Genomic DNA, 15,523 nt, shown 5'->3' with positions numbered 1-15,523 from the left:
AAAACCGTTTGGCTACGTTGCAGAAATCGACGGGCAAAACAGTTTTGAAACAAATTTATAGAGTTTAATCAGTTTTTGTACCCATTGGCCGTTGAGCAGTCAGAGGCTCCCAAATTAAATTAGTTAATTTATGAACTAGCGTAATGATCATTAGGATTTATAGGTACAAAACTAAATTTCAAATTCGAGCTACATTGGGTGCAAGGATTGCATGTAAAATCTGATGCAACCGCGTGTAAACAAGAAGTTATTTCGCGCGGAAATCAAGTAAGAACTGTAGAAGTTTTGCATTCCCTCTATTTTATTGTGCAGTTGGGGATCTACTACTTCGAAGGCTAATTGCATTAGCCTGAAATAATCGATTTCTTCATTACCTTCCGGTATTTAAATGTCATCAAATCCTATTTCTCTCCCGGAATGGAGGGCGAAATAGAGCCACTGTAATAACATTAAAACGTCAAAGACAATATACAGAGTGTTTCTAAATATGAGGCGCATACGAAAAATGGCAATTCTTTAGCTTATTTCATGATTAAAAGTTCAAATAAACATAGGTCCGCAAATGCTTCGTCACCGATCTACAGGGTGTTGAAATTTCAAATTTGTTTTAGTTTTTTCATTATATTTCTTGCAGCTTTTGAGATATCTAACTCAAATTTGGAATATAGGTTACCCCGTGGGACTAACACCATTGGATATAGCAATGGTTGTGACATTCTACAGGGAGATATTTTTCAGGGGTCATGCCCTCTTTTCTCCCCCTTAACTTTTTGTATTACACCTCTGGTGGATTCTAAAATGTAAAATAAATTTCATATTTTGTTCAGAAACTTTTTTGTCTCTTGCAGTTTTCTCACATCTGCGATCGTTATCTGGTTTTTATTAATTTAATAGTTCGCATTTAAAATAATAACTTCTGTATGCATATGTTTATAAATAAAAGATTTAAATTGTAAACTGTAAGGTGTAAAAGTGTTTTAAATTAATCAAGTAAGTCCCTTAAATACTTTCGCAACAATGCCGAATTTTACGAATTTTGAAATGGCTGAGATGCACTTCATCTATGGCGTTTCGAATGGCAATGCACGAGAAACCAAACGTCTGTACATGGAGCTTTATCCCAATAGAATGATATCAGGTCATAGAATGTTTACGAATATTCTTAGGCGTCTGGTAGAAACTGGAAGTCTTAAGAAGAATAGCAATAACGCAGGTAGACCACGTACTGTTAGAATACCACAGATTGAAGAAGCTGTTCTAAATGAAATAGAAGAATATCCAGACACTAGCACTAGAAAAATCAGTGAACATTTAAATTGTAGTCATCAAGTTGTTTGGAGTATCCTGCGTGATTCTCTGCTATACCCTTATCATATTCAAAGAGTGCAGGCGCTCCTTCCTCGAGATTTTTCCCTTTAAGGAATCATTTCTGCCAGTGGTACCTTAATAGTTTAACAGTAAACCCTAATATCAATTGTAAAATCCTTTTTACCGACGAAGCCAATTTTTCAAAGAATTATATTATGAATTTTCATAACAACCAACTATGGGTTGAAGAAAATCCACATGGAATTGTAGAAACGCATTTTCAAGAACAGTTCTCATTAAATGTATGGGGTGGTATAATTGGGGGATCATTTGATTGGTCCTTTCTTTTTACTTGGTCGACTTACTGGTCTGAAATACAAGCATTTTTTGCAACACGATTTGCCTTTATTACTCGAGAACTCACCTCTTTTGCTCAGACACGAAATGTGGTATATGCATGATGGCGCCCCAGCTTATTTTTTCCATTTCGGCTCGAGAATATTTAAACAAAATGTATGGGAACAAGTGGATAGGACAGAGTGGACCTTAGTCATGGCCCCCTAGGTCCTCTAACGTAAATAGCTTAGATTTCTTCCTATGGGGGCATTTCAAATCTCTAGTGTATACAACACCAGTAAACACCGTTGATGACTTACGAAATTGAATATTAGATGCATTTGGAACAGTAAGAAATACTCTGGGGGTGTTCGAAAGAGTGCGGGCCTCAATCAGAAGAAGAACGAACTCATGTATAAGGGCTGGAGGAGGTTACTTTCAACAGTAGTTTCCTTGTTATGGTTATTATTTTGGTTTTTCGTATTGTAATAAATTATTGCTACAAAAACGGAGTCCCATGTTTATTTGAACTTTTTTAAATCATGAAATAAGCTAAAGAATTGCCCTCTTTCGTATGTACCTCATATTTAGAAATACTCTGTATATTTGAATTTGATATTCTTTAAGCCGCATTTACATTTACAGGTAACTCGTTTAAGAATGTAACATTCGTATGCGATTTCGTATGTGTAAATGAAAGTTCGTATATGAATTAGTGTCAAAGTTGAGAGGGATCCGATTAGCGTTAAGAGGGAATCACTTTTTTATTCATTTAAAATGGTGGCGAACAAAATTTCGCTGGAAGATTTCGACCAATTTATAAATATTTACTATAATATGAAGTGTTTATGGGATTTTAGATGTAAGGAGTATGGGGATCTTACTGCTAGAAATACAGTGTACGCTACAATAGCAGATATTTTGAACATAGTGGAAGTTGTAAAAATAAAATTAATAATTTACGCTCGACGCACAACTAAGAACAGAAGAAGGTGGTTGCATCTCAAATAACAAGTGAGTTTAATAAAACATGTTTTCTTTTCAATAATTGAAGGGTTCAGGCGTAAAACACAGTTGCCCTTTATTCACGCCCTCAGGAGTGACTTCCTCAAGATCATCTTCAACCACCTCTGATGTATTCTATTCCAAAACTTATCTTAAATTCTTTCTTAATCCCCTAATAATCCAAACCAACTTACATGTACCACAACAGTGGTTTCCTCATCCCCCAAACTACTTCCATCAAAACCCTTCACTATTACTTTAATGTTGCCCATTGCCTCATTACCTGATGGTGGTAAGGCTGAGTCAAGTCGCAAGCAGGGGGCTCCAGGCCTGGCGCTTGAAGGTCGCACACTGGGGGACCGTAATGTTTGCTTTAACAGAGCATTCCTGTCTCCACTTTTAGGTTTGATTAGTCTTGCACTGCCTTGCCTTGGATTGGAAAATTTTACCTCTGCTGTGAGATTAGGGAGACTTTAAAAAATTGCTGGTGGAATTTTGGCCATTATGTCTGAATTATTATTTACTACTGTTGTATTATCAGTGACCACAACACTATTATTAGTAAGTGTTTCATCAATTGTTTCTTTTGTTGTTACAATCTCTGCATTTAAAGAGGGCTCTTCAGATACCACTATATTGTTTTTAGCAATCTTCTCCTCACACTTATTATTAGTATCTATTTTTTCCTTTTTGCTTTTCCTAGCTGATTCTTTATTGCCTCTCTCACTATTCTTAAGGGCTTCCACAACAGTCTTTTTTATAGGTCTACTAAGACTGCCCTCTCTTCTGGCTTTGTGATTGTTATTGCTACTCGTCTTCTTATCAATTTTGCCGCCTTTAGAGCTTTTTTTATCTAGTTGGCCCAGTTGATTTAAACTAGCAACATAACTCTTGGTATCCATTTTTCTGTCTATCAACTTGGCAATAGTTTGCAGTAAAATATTGGTCTCCACCGGCTCCAACCCAGCCACTATTTTGCTGGGACGCACTTTGAGGTCGGTCTTTGAAACTGTTTTTAGAAAAATCGCCTATTAATTTTGGCTGACACAATAACCAAAATAAGTATTTAAGGAAAGATAAAAGTTTGTTTGACCTAATACTTACTAACGGCATCGATAAGCTTGGTCAAAAAAGCGATTTTTGTGTCTTTTTCTTTCACGTTATCTGAAATGAGCTCGGCCTCCGAAAACAACCCCTCCATGAATCCTGTTTCCTTGATGACCGCCTTGATGACATCGTGCAGAAATCTGAAGGGAGGCTTCTTCAAGAGTTTATCGGTCAGGATTGGCTTTTTCACGTATTTTCCCAAAGATTTTTGGGTTTTTATGATAACTTCGAAACTTATTTCTGACATTTTCAAGCAGAAAATTACGATTTGGATCATGACATGGCATCATTGTTGAAATTTTAGTTGCCATAGAAACACAAAAATGTTAACTGAGGTAGTTTTTTCAAGTCTCGTTAGGTGCAAGTGACAACAACGCATGTAGATAAATAAGAATTAAATAAAAATTGCTCTAGTAGAACTTCCAATGCAATCGACTATGACTTCTTATTAAAATCATTAATTTCAAATTTTAAATTCAAATAATAATCATTTATTTACGTTAACTTAGCAGCGTACAAAATTTTTAAAAAATGGCGTCTCAAATCAGGCCACTGTTGCCAAATTACGCTTAGCGCCTGCGAAGTAGGCAACTAGTCGGCCATTTTAATCTTGTGCAGTGACGGTTGTCCAACTTCAGGGGCGTAAGTAATTAAAATTTATCAAAATAACCCCTTTTGCTCGCTTTAAATCCGTTTTTACCTTTCGAAAATCTTTTCTAATCTGATAGCTTTCTGTTGGGTTCAAACTTTTTCATCGTTGTCGGAATTTTTCCCCATTTATGGTAGATTTTCCTGACGACACATTTGTTATGCGTGTCATCGACCCTTGAAGGGGCAACGAAGTCTATACATAACCCTACTTAATCCTTGTGACAGTTGTTTTGTTTGTTTACGTTTCATTACAATCCCTTTGGGGCCCATTCTTATTTTACAATAATTAATTATTCAAAAGGATCATGGACGTCTCTGGAGCAATAATCAAAAACGAACTACATGATGTTCACTTCGTGAAAATTGAAGAGCCAGAAGTAACCAGGTTAATTCTACAAAATGTCGCAGAGTCTCCGCAGATACCGCAACAACGACAGATCCTCACTTCTTCGGAAATTCCTCAGATTTTGCAGCAATATCATACCGTCGAGGAGGATGGCACTGTCAAGATTGTGCAACTGCAGGATGGGCTATACACCTATATTATCGAGTAAGTACTAATTTTTTATCACCACTTGTTCATCATAGTCTCTTAGGAATGAAGATATTGATGGAGATGAACACTATATTATCGAGGAATATGTGGAGGAGTACCAAGAACCTCAGTATGAGGCGGTTTACATTCAAGCAATTGATCCTATCAGTGAAGGTATAATACAGGTTTGTAAAAGATAAATTTAATAGATTAAATTTTGTTTGCTTAGACACAGAAATATACACAATCTCTGAGGAAATTGAAGAGGAACTTCCACTTGCAAAACCCACACAGAGAAAAGAGGTTTGAATTGATTTTTGTTTACTTTATTTTTATTTAAATCTGTTACTGTTCAGCTTACCAAACAAAAATCACATAGCCCAAAAATAAAACTGGAAACATCCCTAAAAAAGGAGAGTGGAGACAAAGCTCCGATGGAGCTTAATGAGGAGAATTTTGAAGAGGAAGAGATGGACGTTCTTTATGAGTGCAGCATTTGCAAAAAAAACTTCAAAACCCCTCAAGGGGTCAAGAGACACATCAGCATTAGCCATTCTCAGCCCAAGCCAAAACCTCCCACCTCTGACGAATTATCTTTCTCTCTTTGTCCTTGCTGTGGGGAACCTTCTGATTCCGCTCACACTGTAAGAAAAAAAATTGTAATGTTATTTAATGATTCAGCATGAATTTGTAGCTAGGGGAGTTTGATTGTGATCAATGCGACAAGTTGTTCTCAATGCAAAAAGCTTTGCAGAGACACAAATGTATTGAACACCCAGTAAATAATAAATATGGATGTTATGAGTGTAAGAAGTTGTTTACAAGTGAGTTTTATGGGTTTTAAATTGAAGTGTTGCTACATTTGTTTTTGTAGCCAAACAAGATATTGTAGAGCATGTAAGGGTGCATCCTTTGAAGTCAGTTAAGTGCGAGGATTGCGGACGGGAATTTTCACGTTTTTCCCACCTAGAGAGACATGTGGGGCAAACGGGTTGCATGGGGGTGCTGAAGAAAGTCTATGAGTGCCGGGTATAGTTCATTGATCGAGAGAGTGTTTTAATTTTCTTTAGTGCTGATTGTAGGTGTGTGGGAAATCATTTAGCCGCAAAGACAATTTAGGGGAGCATCTTAAGGCTCACGCGGGCATCGTGAACAGGCGCAAAAGGACAATTACCTGTGAGTTTTGTATGAGAGAGTTCAGTGCTTTGGGATTGTTGCAGATTCATGTTCGAACTCATACTGGTATGTAGTTTTTGCATGGATGTTAAAATGTTTTAATTCTTTGTACATATAGTTTAATTACAAATAGAGTTTAATTTTGTGTTATTTATCTATTCTGGACAATATGTATTTATGTGATTTTTAAAGGAGAAAAACCGTACGGTTGTGACATTTGCGATAAGAAGTTCCCTTCTAGCGGCGCCTTGAAAAAGCACCGACGCAAACACACTGGAGAAAAACCCTATACTTGCAATCAGGTAGCGCACCATTAAATTAATTAAAATAGGTCGTAAAATAGCGCCTTTATCGTTATTTACAGTGTGGTGTGAAATTTGCGGCTAAAGAAACGCTGAACCGGCACTGGCGTACCCACACTGGGGAAAAGCCGCACAAATGCCAGTTTTGTGGGAAGGTAAATATTTCAAATACCTCAAAAAATAGTAAATATAACGTGATTTTTAGGCGTTCATTCAGGCAGCTCAGCTCCGTGCCCATATTTTCCATCACACTGGAGAAAATGCATTTACCTGTCCACACTGTAGTCGCTCTTTCAACAGAAAGTTGCGTCTTACCATGCACATAAAATTCATGCATGAGGGGGCGGAACCGCTTAACTGTCCTCAAGAAGGCTGTAGCAAGACCTTCTTTCGTAAGGAGGACATTCAGAGACATATGATGACGCACAGCGGAGAGAAACGTGGGTTGATTTCATTTTGACATTTTAACGTTATTTCTTTACGGCTATCGATAATAGAATGCGTACCTTAATAATAGGATTCATGGCAAGACGGCAAAACAAACAAACATTAACAGATGGGCATTTTTGGTTACAGCGATTTCTCAGGTTTTAACTCAATAAATTCCGCGTCTTTTTGTTAGTTTATAATTTTCATTGCTATAGCCAAAGGAAAATATCATATAAAACTTGCATAAAATTATCAATTCCAACATTTTATGTTTGTTGTATGATACGAAGTATTTTTTTTAAATAGCATTCAAGTGTGAAGTGTGCGATAAAGCGTTTGCCGTGCGATCATCACTTAGAGTTCACCAAAACATCCACAAAAAGGAGAAACCAGTAGCCTGTGAAGTATGTAGTAGGGCGTTTATTAGACGGGATTGTTTGATACGTCATATGAGGGCCCGGCATAGGTGAGTTGAGTGATTGTACACGAAGTCATTTATTATTACTGAAATATCAGAGACTTGCTGGAAGACATTGTGGCCAACGTCGAGAAGAAGCGACTACAAAACCAACTATTGCGCGCTTTACCCGACGCAAATGACAAGGATTTCATTAAAGAGACCAACGTGTGGAACGAGCTCACTTTGACCGGTACAATTCTCTTTATTTACAGTTCCAGAAACACATAAAATTTTTTTACAATGTAGAGTCGGTAAAAGAACTTCTGGGACTGTTGGTTGATGAGGAGTGCCTGACTGAATTCGGTCATCCCGAAGCCCCCGTGGACAAAGTCTTGGAGTCAGTGATTCGGAAATGCGGTCACACCCCCGCTGAAGAGAACACCTTTGATTATATCGGAAAAATGCGGGAGAACGCCAAACTGCTATTCACGGTGGTTATCGATGACAAGGCGGTGAAGGAGCTGCTGAACAACAAAACAGTAGACGAAGTCATTATGTATGTATTGAAAATGGCACGCAAACAAGCGAACGACGAGAGCGAGGAGGAGATCGAAGTGAAACCTTCCATTGATGTTCTCGGGGAGGAAAAATCGGAAGATCATCAATTAGGGCAATGAGCTTTGATTAAATGTTTTTTTAGTAATAATGTTTTCATTGCCAACCTATTGACACCAATCAGAAAAATATTAGTAGACTATTAAATAAAAATGGTGAATGCGTCTTCACCTCGAAATCATTGATGGATAAATGAAGAAAAATTAAAAAACGGGGATTCTAGCAGAAAATCATTTGAATGTTAGCAATCAGTGACTTTTGCAATCTAAAGAAACCCAAATTACTAATTACTGACATAACCGGTATGGAAAACCTGACCCTAGCAAAGACTTGCAATTCAGTTATCAATCAAGTTTTACTCTAGCTCGACTTAATTACTTTCTAACCGGAAATCAATCATAAAAATATACAAAAAGAAATAAGTCCTGGCGTTTAAAAACAAAACAATTGGACTAAAGATAATCAATAGCCGTAACCGCCAGTGTATCCGCCCCACTGATTGTACCCGCTGTAGGCACCTCCTTGTTGATACTGCCAATTCTGGTACTGGTACTGGTCACCTGAAACAAACTAATTGAGAAAAATAATAAATATGCGCGACAATTTACCTTGTCCATATTGTGGATAGTTGTACTGTCCCTGTTGCGATCCGGAGTAATTATACGGCGCCTGTCCCGAGGAATTGCCGTAATTGTAGTTGCCGTAAGACTGCGATTGTGCCGTCATTGTGGCCGATGATGACGAAGTCGACATTTTTTCTTTTTTGCTTGAGGCGCTCGTGCCTCCCTCACTACAAGAAAATTCATGTTAGATAAACGTAAGAAAATCGACTGATGTCAACAATTGCTTCTCCTTTACTAGACAGTTGATGACATTGTCCAAATTCAACAAATGAATGAAGTTTGATGTTCTAATAAACGTAAAATTTGACTGAGAACGCATCAAATTTTTAACCTCACTCAGTCGTTAAATATAGCCACTGTCATCAAAACTGTCACTGTCAAATGAAAACATTAAAACATAAAATCACCTCTTGCTATCCTTTTTCTTCGATGACTCTTTACAGATCTTATGCAGTTTATAATACTGCTCCTGTGCCTTGCGCAAACCCTCAACTCCTGAGCCCATATCCTCCAGATACTCGAATTTACGTTGCGCAAACAGCGCTTTTTGTTCAGGCTCGACGCCTTGCTCCTTATCCAGAAATTCGTCAAAAACCGCCAACACGTCCTCCTCCGCTGTCTCTTTTTGCAACATAAGATCGACAAGTTGCAGATAGAGGCGCGGATTGTTGGGATCACGCGTGATTGCTGCTTTCAATATCTGCAAGTAGAGCGGTGACTCTGCCTCTTTACGACTGAGAATACACTCACCTCACGGGCTTTATCGTAATCCTTTAACACTTTGAGGCTGAACCGCGAATACTTGATGGAAATATTACTTGACACCATCTTGTTTTTCGAACTGCTGATGTAATGCTCGAATAACTGCCGGCATTTGTCGAAATCACCTCGTCTGCGCTCCAAGTTGATCCTGCGATAAGCGACCTGCAACACGTTGGGCACCTGCTTCTCCAAATTCACCAGAATTTCCGCGGCGCGATTCACGTTCTCACAGGTCTCCTCGAACATGGCCCATTGCAGGTGTAAATTGGGTTTTTTTAGGTGGTGAATGGTGCAGGCACGCTCGTACACGTCTCGGATCTTCGGCTGCATTTCCGGATCATTGAGACTCTCCAGGTAACTGACAAACTAAAATAAACCGATTTGGGGTGAGTTTTTGCATGGTAGTAGATAAAATGAAATTTATTCGATAATTCTCTTGTGTATGATGGATTATCTCTCCGAAACGCTTTAGTAAACATAGAATTTATTATCGATGATGATTTGATTTAAGCTAAATTTAACAATTATTAAATCCTAAATCCAACACTCACCTTAAGCCAAAATTCCTCGTAGAGGGCACACGCGATCAGGCATCGCTCGAATAAAACGGTGATCCTTGGAAGATCTCCCTGCTCAATTTCGTAGTCCAAATAATCTTGCCAGTTCTTCAGCTGACACCGTTCCAATGGCTTCACGTGAAAGTACGGACGTTTGATCTAGCAGAGTAACAGAAAATTTTCAAGGTTAGCCACTAGCCTAAAGTTGACTTAGAGCATTATAAGTTTCAAATTAATTGATCAGATGGCCTCTGCTATGGTTTCCCCAGGGGCAAATCGGAGCTATTCCTGACAACACTAGTCGGGAGCAGCTATTACGCATATTTTGCATCATTTCGTTATTGAAAAATGGAATATGCAGTGTGTTACATGATATATTCTTTTGAAGTTAATTTTGTGATTTTATAGAAACTGATACAATTCCTTACCCCTTCCTCAAAGTTCCAACGCGCCGTAACCGCATTGACCGTGTTTTTATGGAGCTTCCTGCGGATGGACACAATTCTCTCCCTTATGGATTTGGTCTCCTCTTCCGTGGTGTACAGCTTTGAGTCTTCGTCGCCCGGCGGCAGATCCGCGTTGTCTGCCGCCTTCTCCTCTGACTTGAGCATCGTTCGCACCTCTTTGCGTAGGGCCATAAACTCGTCCACATCCAGGATCTTGTTGGGCGGATGCGCCGCGACGTGCTCTTGGAAATTATCAAAATGAGTGGTGTAGCATTGGGTAGGTGTTGAGAGTAGTCGCTCGTAAAGTGCCGTGACCTTTTGAAGACGTTTCGCATCCGACTCCCATTTGACGTACGAGTCCCAGAGGCGATCCGAGCGGAATTCCAGGCCGCATGAGGAAAGAGCGCGCTCAAATTGGGATCTGTAACGCGTGACATATGAAATGGACTTTTAAGTCCCAATTGTACAATTATTTTCAAATAAAAATTTACCTGACGTATTCCTCATCATCTCCTTTTGACGATTTGACATAGGTCAAGTAATGGATCCAGAGGTCGACCGAAAGCGGGATGGCTTTAAGGCCGCGTTCAAATACCTGCATGAAAATCGAAGCGCAAAAAAAAAACCGATTAGTTGAACGTCTCTGTTATTGGTCAGGCGGTGCAGCCAACTATCTGAGAGATTCTTTAAAATTGCCCATGAATACGACATTAATAAATGATTACGCTGTTGACAAATTGTAATAAATCCGCGGATGACAATACAGTAAATCTACCGACCTTTTGGGCTTTGTCGCTATAGCGGAAAAGGTCAGTTTACAGTAATAGTATAAATATTAAATATTTTTGCTGTTTCAACCGCGAATCTCCTCTTGTGACGTCTGCAATTCGTATCTTTTGCCGACATAGAGTAGAACTGTACTCGTACGATGATTTCGAGACATAACTCGCGACTCAGTTCAGCTCTACACGGCGAAAAATTGCCCTAAAGAAAACTGATTAAAACCCACTAGAACACACCACCATAATACATATTATAATAACAAGTAAAAATAGCACATTTCAAGCACTAGTTTACATGGACTTTAACGCGTACAACGTAATCGTTTTTTTTCTAATTACAATAAATTTTCCGTGACAAGTTTTATATAGTTTTCAGCTACTGGCGCACCGCCCGTAACACCTGAAATCCCTACGATATTAAGACATTGTTCTTTACATTTACGTAGCAGCACTTAAACTAAATCACCGTTTAATACAACAATATTGTATGCCTTAAGTGTAGGAAGCCTTACATTTTCGTCGAAATCGTGCGACTATGCGCAACGACAAAGTAGGCCATAAGCTCGTCAAGTTGTCTCTCCCCCTTTCTCTCTCGATATCGTCTCCTGCTCAGGCCTCCGTTCCAGCTGGACTCAGGGTCCGGATTATACATATTCGTACACTCAAGTTTACATCACATTTCACGTAATACATATATATAGACATATATATATATATATATATATAGTATAGATGATATTCGTTTATACAATGAAAAGCAAAACTATACAGCACTTTTTTGGTAACCTGGCGGCCCGCCGGGAGCTGTGGGGGTTCCAAAAACAATGAGTTTTAACAATAAAAAGGTTCTAAAAATTTGGAACTAATTGTTCATTTTTTCTTTCACCTTTTTCTGGGAATAACTCTTCACACACACACACACACACACTTTGGAGAGTTTCGGCAGTTACTATTAATGATGAATATTCTCAGAAAATGACAGGTGACCTACTAGGTGCCCATTTTTTATTGTAAATACGGGGAAGCGATCTTAGTTATTAATGAAGCTAGAGGCACAGTTAATCTGCCCTGTTTACGTCCATTCTTTTAATAATTTTTTTGGTGTGGTAGATTAAGTTTCCCAGAAACCAAAATAGATGACTATACGGAATTTCAATTTTAAGAGAGATAATTATAAAAACCTCAAATTCAGTACACCAAAAATTTCCACCATTTAATGAGTCAGCCTGTTTATTAACGTCCTATTTTATGTATGACGTCGTGCTGGTTATATATATATATATATATAATCAGTAAAATTTTTTTAAGCCCACCATTGCAATCTCCAAAAAGACAGTTAGAAAGTCAATTAAATTAGGAAAAATAGCGTTTTTTAATGGTCGTTAAGAATTCACCCTAAAATTTACATTTATGTCATGCTTTTTCAAAAAAGTGAAAACACGTTAATTTAAAAAATTATATGAATTCGATTTTGATGCAACTTAGATACATTGTCACTATGATTTACGTCACCTTTGTCACTTACAAAGCGCAAGAATTCTACTAATCCAAACATCTCAAAGTGTGTATGAAACCTTATTCTCCCCAAAAAAGGTTTTGTAAAGAGAGCGCTTGTAGAGATATCATCGGTAGAACCATTCGTGTTATCATTTCCAAACAAATCGTATTGCAAAACGTACAGGAAAACTTCCAATCGAAATGCCAAAGCGGCCCATTCAGGTTTTGGTGACAATAATATAAGGTTAATAACCGACGAGAAGTAAGACCGACAGCTGCAAATGTATGGCAACTTAAAAGCTACGTCATTATAACAAGTATACATAGTAAATATGACCAAAAAAACCTTAACCTAAAAATATAGCAAACACTTTATATATGATAGTACATATATTGGCAACTTAATAATAGATAACCAACTGAATATGCCGGTTTGGAAACGAACACGTTCACATTTAATTTGTGGCTAATTGTGAGGGCACTCTTGCAATACAACACTGAGTTCAGCAGATTGAGATTTCTACAAGCTCCCACTTCTCAAATTTTTACAGTACAAATGACAGACTAAAACAGAGTAAAGTTTAACGATAATACAAAGTTTGAAAGTAGTCCGCTAAACGGACAGTCACTTACCTCCTCGCACTTCTTTTTGTTGCCTTTGCGCTTCTCGTAGTCGGCGTATTTACGCCAGTATCCATAACAGTAGGGATAGTGTGAGAGAAAGGCGTCATAGGCCTCGCGGGCTGCCTCCATATCATTCTAAATAAATACATAGTATCAAATAAACGTGTTTCGAAATTTTGACGAAGGCATCAAATAAACGGAACACGTATTTTTTTGGAAAAAATGTACATTTTGCTCAAATTTTGGTGAAACCGCCATATGAATTAAAATGCTTTCACTTAAAGCTATGTACATTGTTTGATTAATATAAGTAATCTTGGCATCATAGGCACATTAGCACTTTAACCCGACGGCCTGCCCGAAGACCTGTTCTTGTTTTTAGCGAGTTTTCAAGAAAAATGATAACAATTAACATGAAAAAAAAAGGCTAACCTCTTGATCCACATACTGTAACAAATAAGTCCACCCAGTAAAATCTGTGGGATCATCATTGACTGCTTTCCAGTACTTATCCAATTCTGGTAACTTCTTAGGTTTGGCTGCCTTTGAACTTTCACCATCTTTTTCTCGGTCTTCTTTATCATCTTTGGCCTTCTTGACAGGTGCTTCATTTTCTGATGTGGGGGAGGTCGGGTCATATCCAGTCTCCGAAAGCTTCCTCTTTCCATCTTCCTTATTGTTCTTTTTGGAGCTGTCATCCTCCTCCTCCTCAGCCTCTTTTTTCGAGGGGACTGGAAGCTCGTCTTCAGACACCACCTGTTAAAAACTGTAAAGCTATTTTCTCCTATTATTGATGTTAACTTTAATACTTCAGTGTCTGCAGGCAGTTCTGCTCGTTTGGGGCCAGGCAGCTCTTCATCAGACACCTCTTCGGTTTCTGGAACTTTAACCACCGGAACAGCTGGCAGTTCATCATCAGAGATGTTTTCTGCTTCAGGATCACCTCCATTCTGGGCAGAATGAGCTAGATCTTCCTCAATTGTTGTATCCCAATCTTGAATAGTTTCTTGTTTGCTTTTTACTGATTGTTCATGTTTTGGATTCTCTGTTGCAGTTGCTTCTTCTTTGAGAGAAGTTTTCCATTTTCCCTGAGCTTTTCTTTCTTCTAGTTTATGATTTGTCATACCATTTTCAGATGACATCTCAGTTAATAAGTCATCAGTCACCACTTCCTCCACTCGTTTGTGATCTTTAGAAATTCCTTCATAGTCATCCAACATTGCCACATCATTCAGAACCTATTAAGGTAAATAATTTGTGCTCTCATATATATTTTTTTGTTATAAATTACCAATTTATTAGAGTCATTTTTGTCTGTCTCAGCTTCATCACCACTGTTCAGTAATAATAAGTTATCTGTGATTACATTTTCCTCAATCTCTTCATTTTCTGAATCTTCAAGGAGTTTTTCCTCATCTAATTTAGCCTAGTTAAATGTTATTTAAATAAACCACCTTGTGTAATCCACAGGAAAAAATTACATTATTGAATCATCCATAACAACCAAGCAAAACAAATAAACATCAATAATCTTGTCACTATTTTGATGACAGCTATATCAAATTTTTAAGACAGAAACCCTTCTCTTTTTCATAATTTATATTATATTCCATAATCTTATGATTGTTATATAATACTTCAAAAAATTGCTCACTTTTTTTAATGCTGGTTCCCCACTATCTGTGGTAACAGGCGGTTGAAAATCCTCCTCATCTCTGACATCTATTTCCATGACTGCTACTTTCTTGCATGGTTTCCGACCTGCAGATTTGGATGATGGCTTAGGCTTCGCCGGGGTCTTTACTGCTCTGCCTGACCGTGTCTTGCGAACTATAATAAATTTCATTAACCGCCGATACAACACAATAGAGTAGCTAGATATAATCTCAGTCAGTTTTCCAAAATATGATTATGGTCTCGAACCACTTACCACGGCTGCTGGCATCATCTTCAACATCCGACATGTTTCCGTTATATCAAAGGGATAATTTTTCTATTTAAAAAAATCAGGGGGGCACGCCACAACACTAAGAGGTAGGTGTTGGGTATGCCAGAACGAAATCGTTGTTTTAAGGTCAACTCGCTATTCTCACACAAAACACTATATTGTAGAATCGATATTTCCGTATTTTCAATAAATCTGTTTCGTTATCTTGTACTTTTGCTTAAATAATAATATGATTTTCATGGAGCTCTTGGCAAGAGCAACGGCCATAACAAAATGGCGGAAATCGATTGCGTCGGCGCCAAATATGTTGTAAATTACATCAAATTTAAATAGGCAACGTCGTAACTAGTGCGTCTAATCGCTATTTTTTAAACATTTAATTTAATTTTTAAAAAGTGATTTTTCAACTTTCAACAGGTG

General features: G+C 38.0%; 3 protein-coding genes across 4 annotated transcripts; 1 reads left to right on the top strand and 2 right to left on the bottom strand.

Moving 5' to 3' along the window:
- Positions 1-2,685: 2,685 nt before the first annotated feature.
- Positions 2,686-4,071, bottom strand: LOC136418449 (TRAF3-interacting protein 1-like). Its single transcript, XM_066404516.1, has 4 exons — positions 3,754-4,071; positions 3,174-3,658; positions 2,844-3,020; positions 2,686-2,784 (listed from the first exon to the last, which is right to left on the bottom strand). The coding sequence occupies exons 1-4, from the start codon at positions 4,031-4,033 to the stop codon at positions 2,686-2,688; spliced, it is 1,041 nt and encodes a 346-aa protein (XP_066260613.1). The 5' UTR covers positions 4,034-4,071.
- Positions 4,072-4,298: 227 nt separating this feature from the next.
- LOC136418557 (zinc finger protein 436-like) lies at positions 4,299-7,939 on the top strand. 2 transcript variants are annotated; one of them, XM_066404656.1, is made up of 14 exons: positions 4,299-4,398; positions 4,709-4,957; positions 5,004-5,116; positions 5,172-5,245; positions 5,299-5,586; positions 5,637-5,766; positions 5,817-5,971; positions 6,025-6,184; positions 6,311-6,420; positions 6,483-6,575; positions 6,626-6,860; positions 7,156-7,315; positions 7,366-7,499; positions 7,556-7,939. In XM_066404656.1, the coding sequence occupies exons 2-14, from the start codon at positions 4,713-4,715 to the stop codon at positions 7,924-7,926; spliced, it is 2,268 nt and encodes a 755-aa protein (XP_066260753.1). In that variant the 5' UTR covers positions 4,299-4,398; positions 4,709-4,712; the 3' UTR covers positions 7,927-7,939. The 2 variants fall into 2 exon arrangements, with proteins under 2 accessions (XP_066260753.1, XP_066260752.1); XM_066404655.1 differs by lacking the exon at positions 4,299-4,398 and having other exon boundaries at positions 4,531-4,957.
- A 261-nt stretch (positions 7,940-8,200) lies between these two features.
- Positions 8,201-15,376, bottom strand: Prp39 (pre-mRNA processing factor 39). Its single transcript, XM_066404653.1, has 13 exons — positions 15,086-15,376; positions 14,810-14,985; positions 14,447-14,581; positions 13,965-14,393; positions 13,588-13,911; positions 13,165-13,290; positions 10,744-10,847; positions 10,235-10,673; positions 9,801-9,965; positions 9,238-9,615; positions 8,895-9,187; positions 8,473-8,654; positions 8,201-8,424 (listed from the first exon to the last, which is right to left on the bottom strand). Exons 1-13 carry the CDS (start codon positions 15,117-15,119, stop codon positions 8,327-8,329), a joined length of 2,883 nt encoding a protein of 960 aa, XP_066260750.1. The 5' UTR covers positions 15,120-15,376; the 3' UTR covers positions 8,201-8,326.
- Between the last annotated feature and the right edge of the window lie 147 nt (positions 15,377-15,523).

The sequence above is a fragment of the Euwallacea similis genome, chromosome 35 (genome assembly GCF_039881205.1).
Source record: "Euwallacea similis isolate ESF13 chromosome 35, ESF131.1, whole genome shotgun sequence".
NCBI classification, from domain to species: Eukaryota; Metazoa; Arthropoda; class Insecta; order Coleoptera; family Curculionidae; genus Euwallacea; species Euwallacea similis.
Note: the sequence above shows the minus strand (reverse complement) of the source record. Positions and strands in the feature narration are given on the sequence as shown.

Bases quoted from the DNA above. Each gene is read 5' to 3' on its own strand.
- LOC136418449 (XM_066404516.1), bottom strand. From the start codon at position 4,033: ATGATCCAAATCGTAATTTTCTGCTTGAAAATGTCAGAAATAAGTTTC. The intron at 3,021-3,173 runs GTAAATAATAAT...GCTCTGTTAAAG, and splicing joins TCACTGATAATACAACAGTA to CAAACATTACGGTCCCCCAG. The intron at 2,785-2,843 runs GTAAGTTGGTTT...GTTTTGGAATAG, and splicing joins AAACCACTGTTGTGGTACAT to AATACATCAGAGGTGGTTGA.
- LOC136418557 (XM_066404656.1), top strand. From the start codon at position 4,713: ATGGACGTCTCTGGAGCAATAATCAAAAACGAACTACATGATGTTCAC. The intron at 6,185-6,310 runs GTATGTAGTTTT...TGATTTTTAAAG, and splicing joins TCATGTTCGAACTCATACTG to GAGAAAAACCGTACGGTTGT. The intron at 7,316-7,365 runs GTGAGTTGAGTG...CTGAAATATCAG, and splicing joins CATATGAGGGCCCGGCATAG to AGACTTGCTGGAAGACATTG.
- Prp39 (XM_066404653.1), bottom strand. From the start codon at position 15,119: ATGTCGGATGTTGAAGATGATGCCAGCAGCCGTG. The intron at 14,394-14,446 runs GTAATTTATAAC...TTACCTTAATAG, and splicing joins AAAATGACTCTAATAAATTG to GTTCTGAATGATGTGGCAAT. The intron at 9,188-9,237 runs GTGAGTGTATTC...CTCTACTTGCAG, and splicing joins ATTACGATAAAGCCCGTGAG to ATATTGAAAGCAGCAATCAC.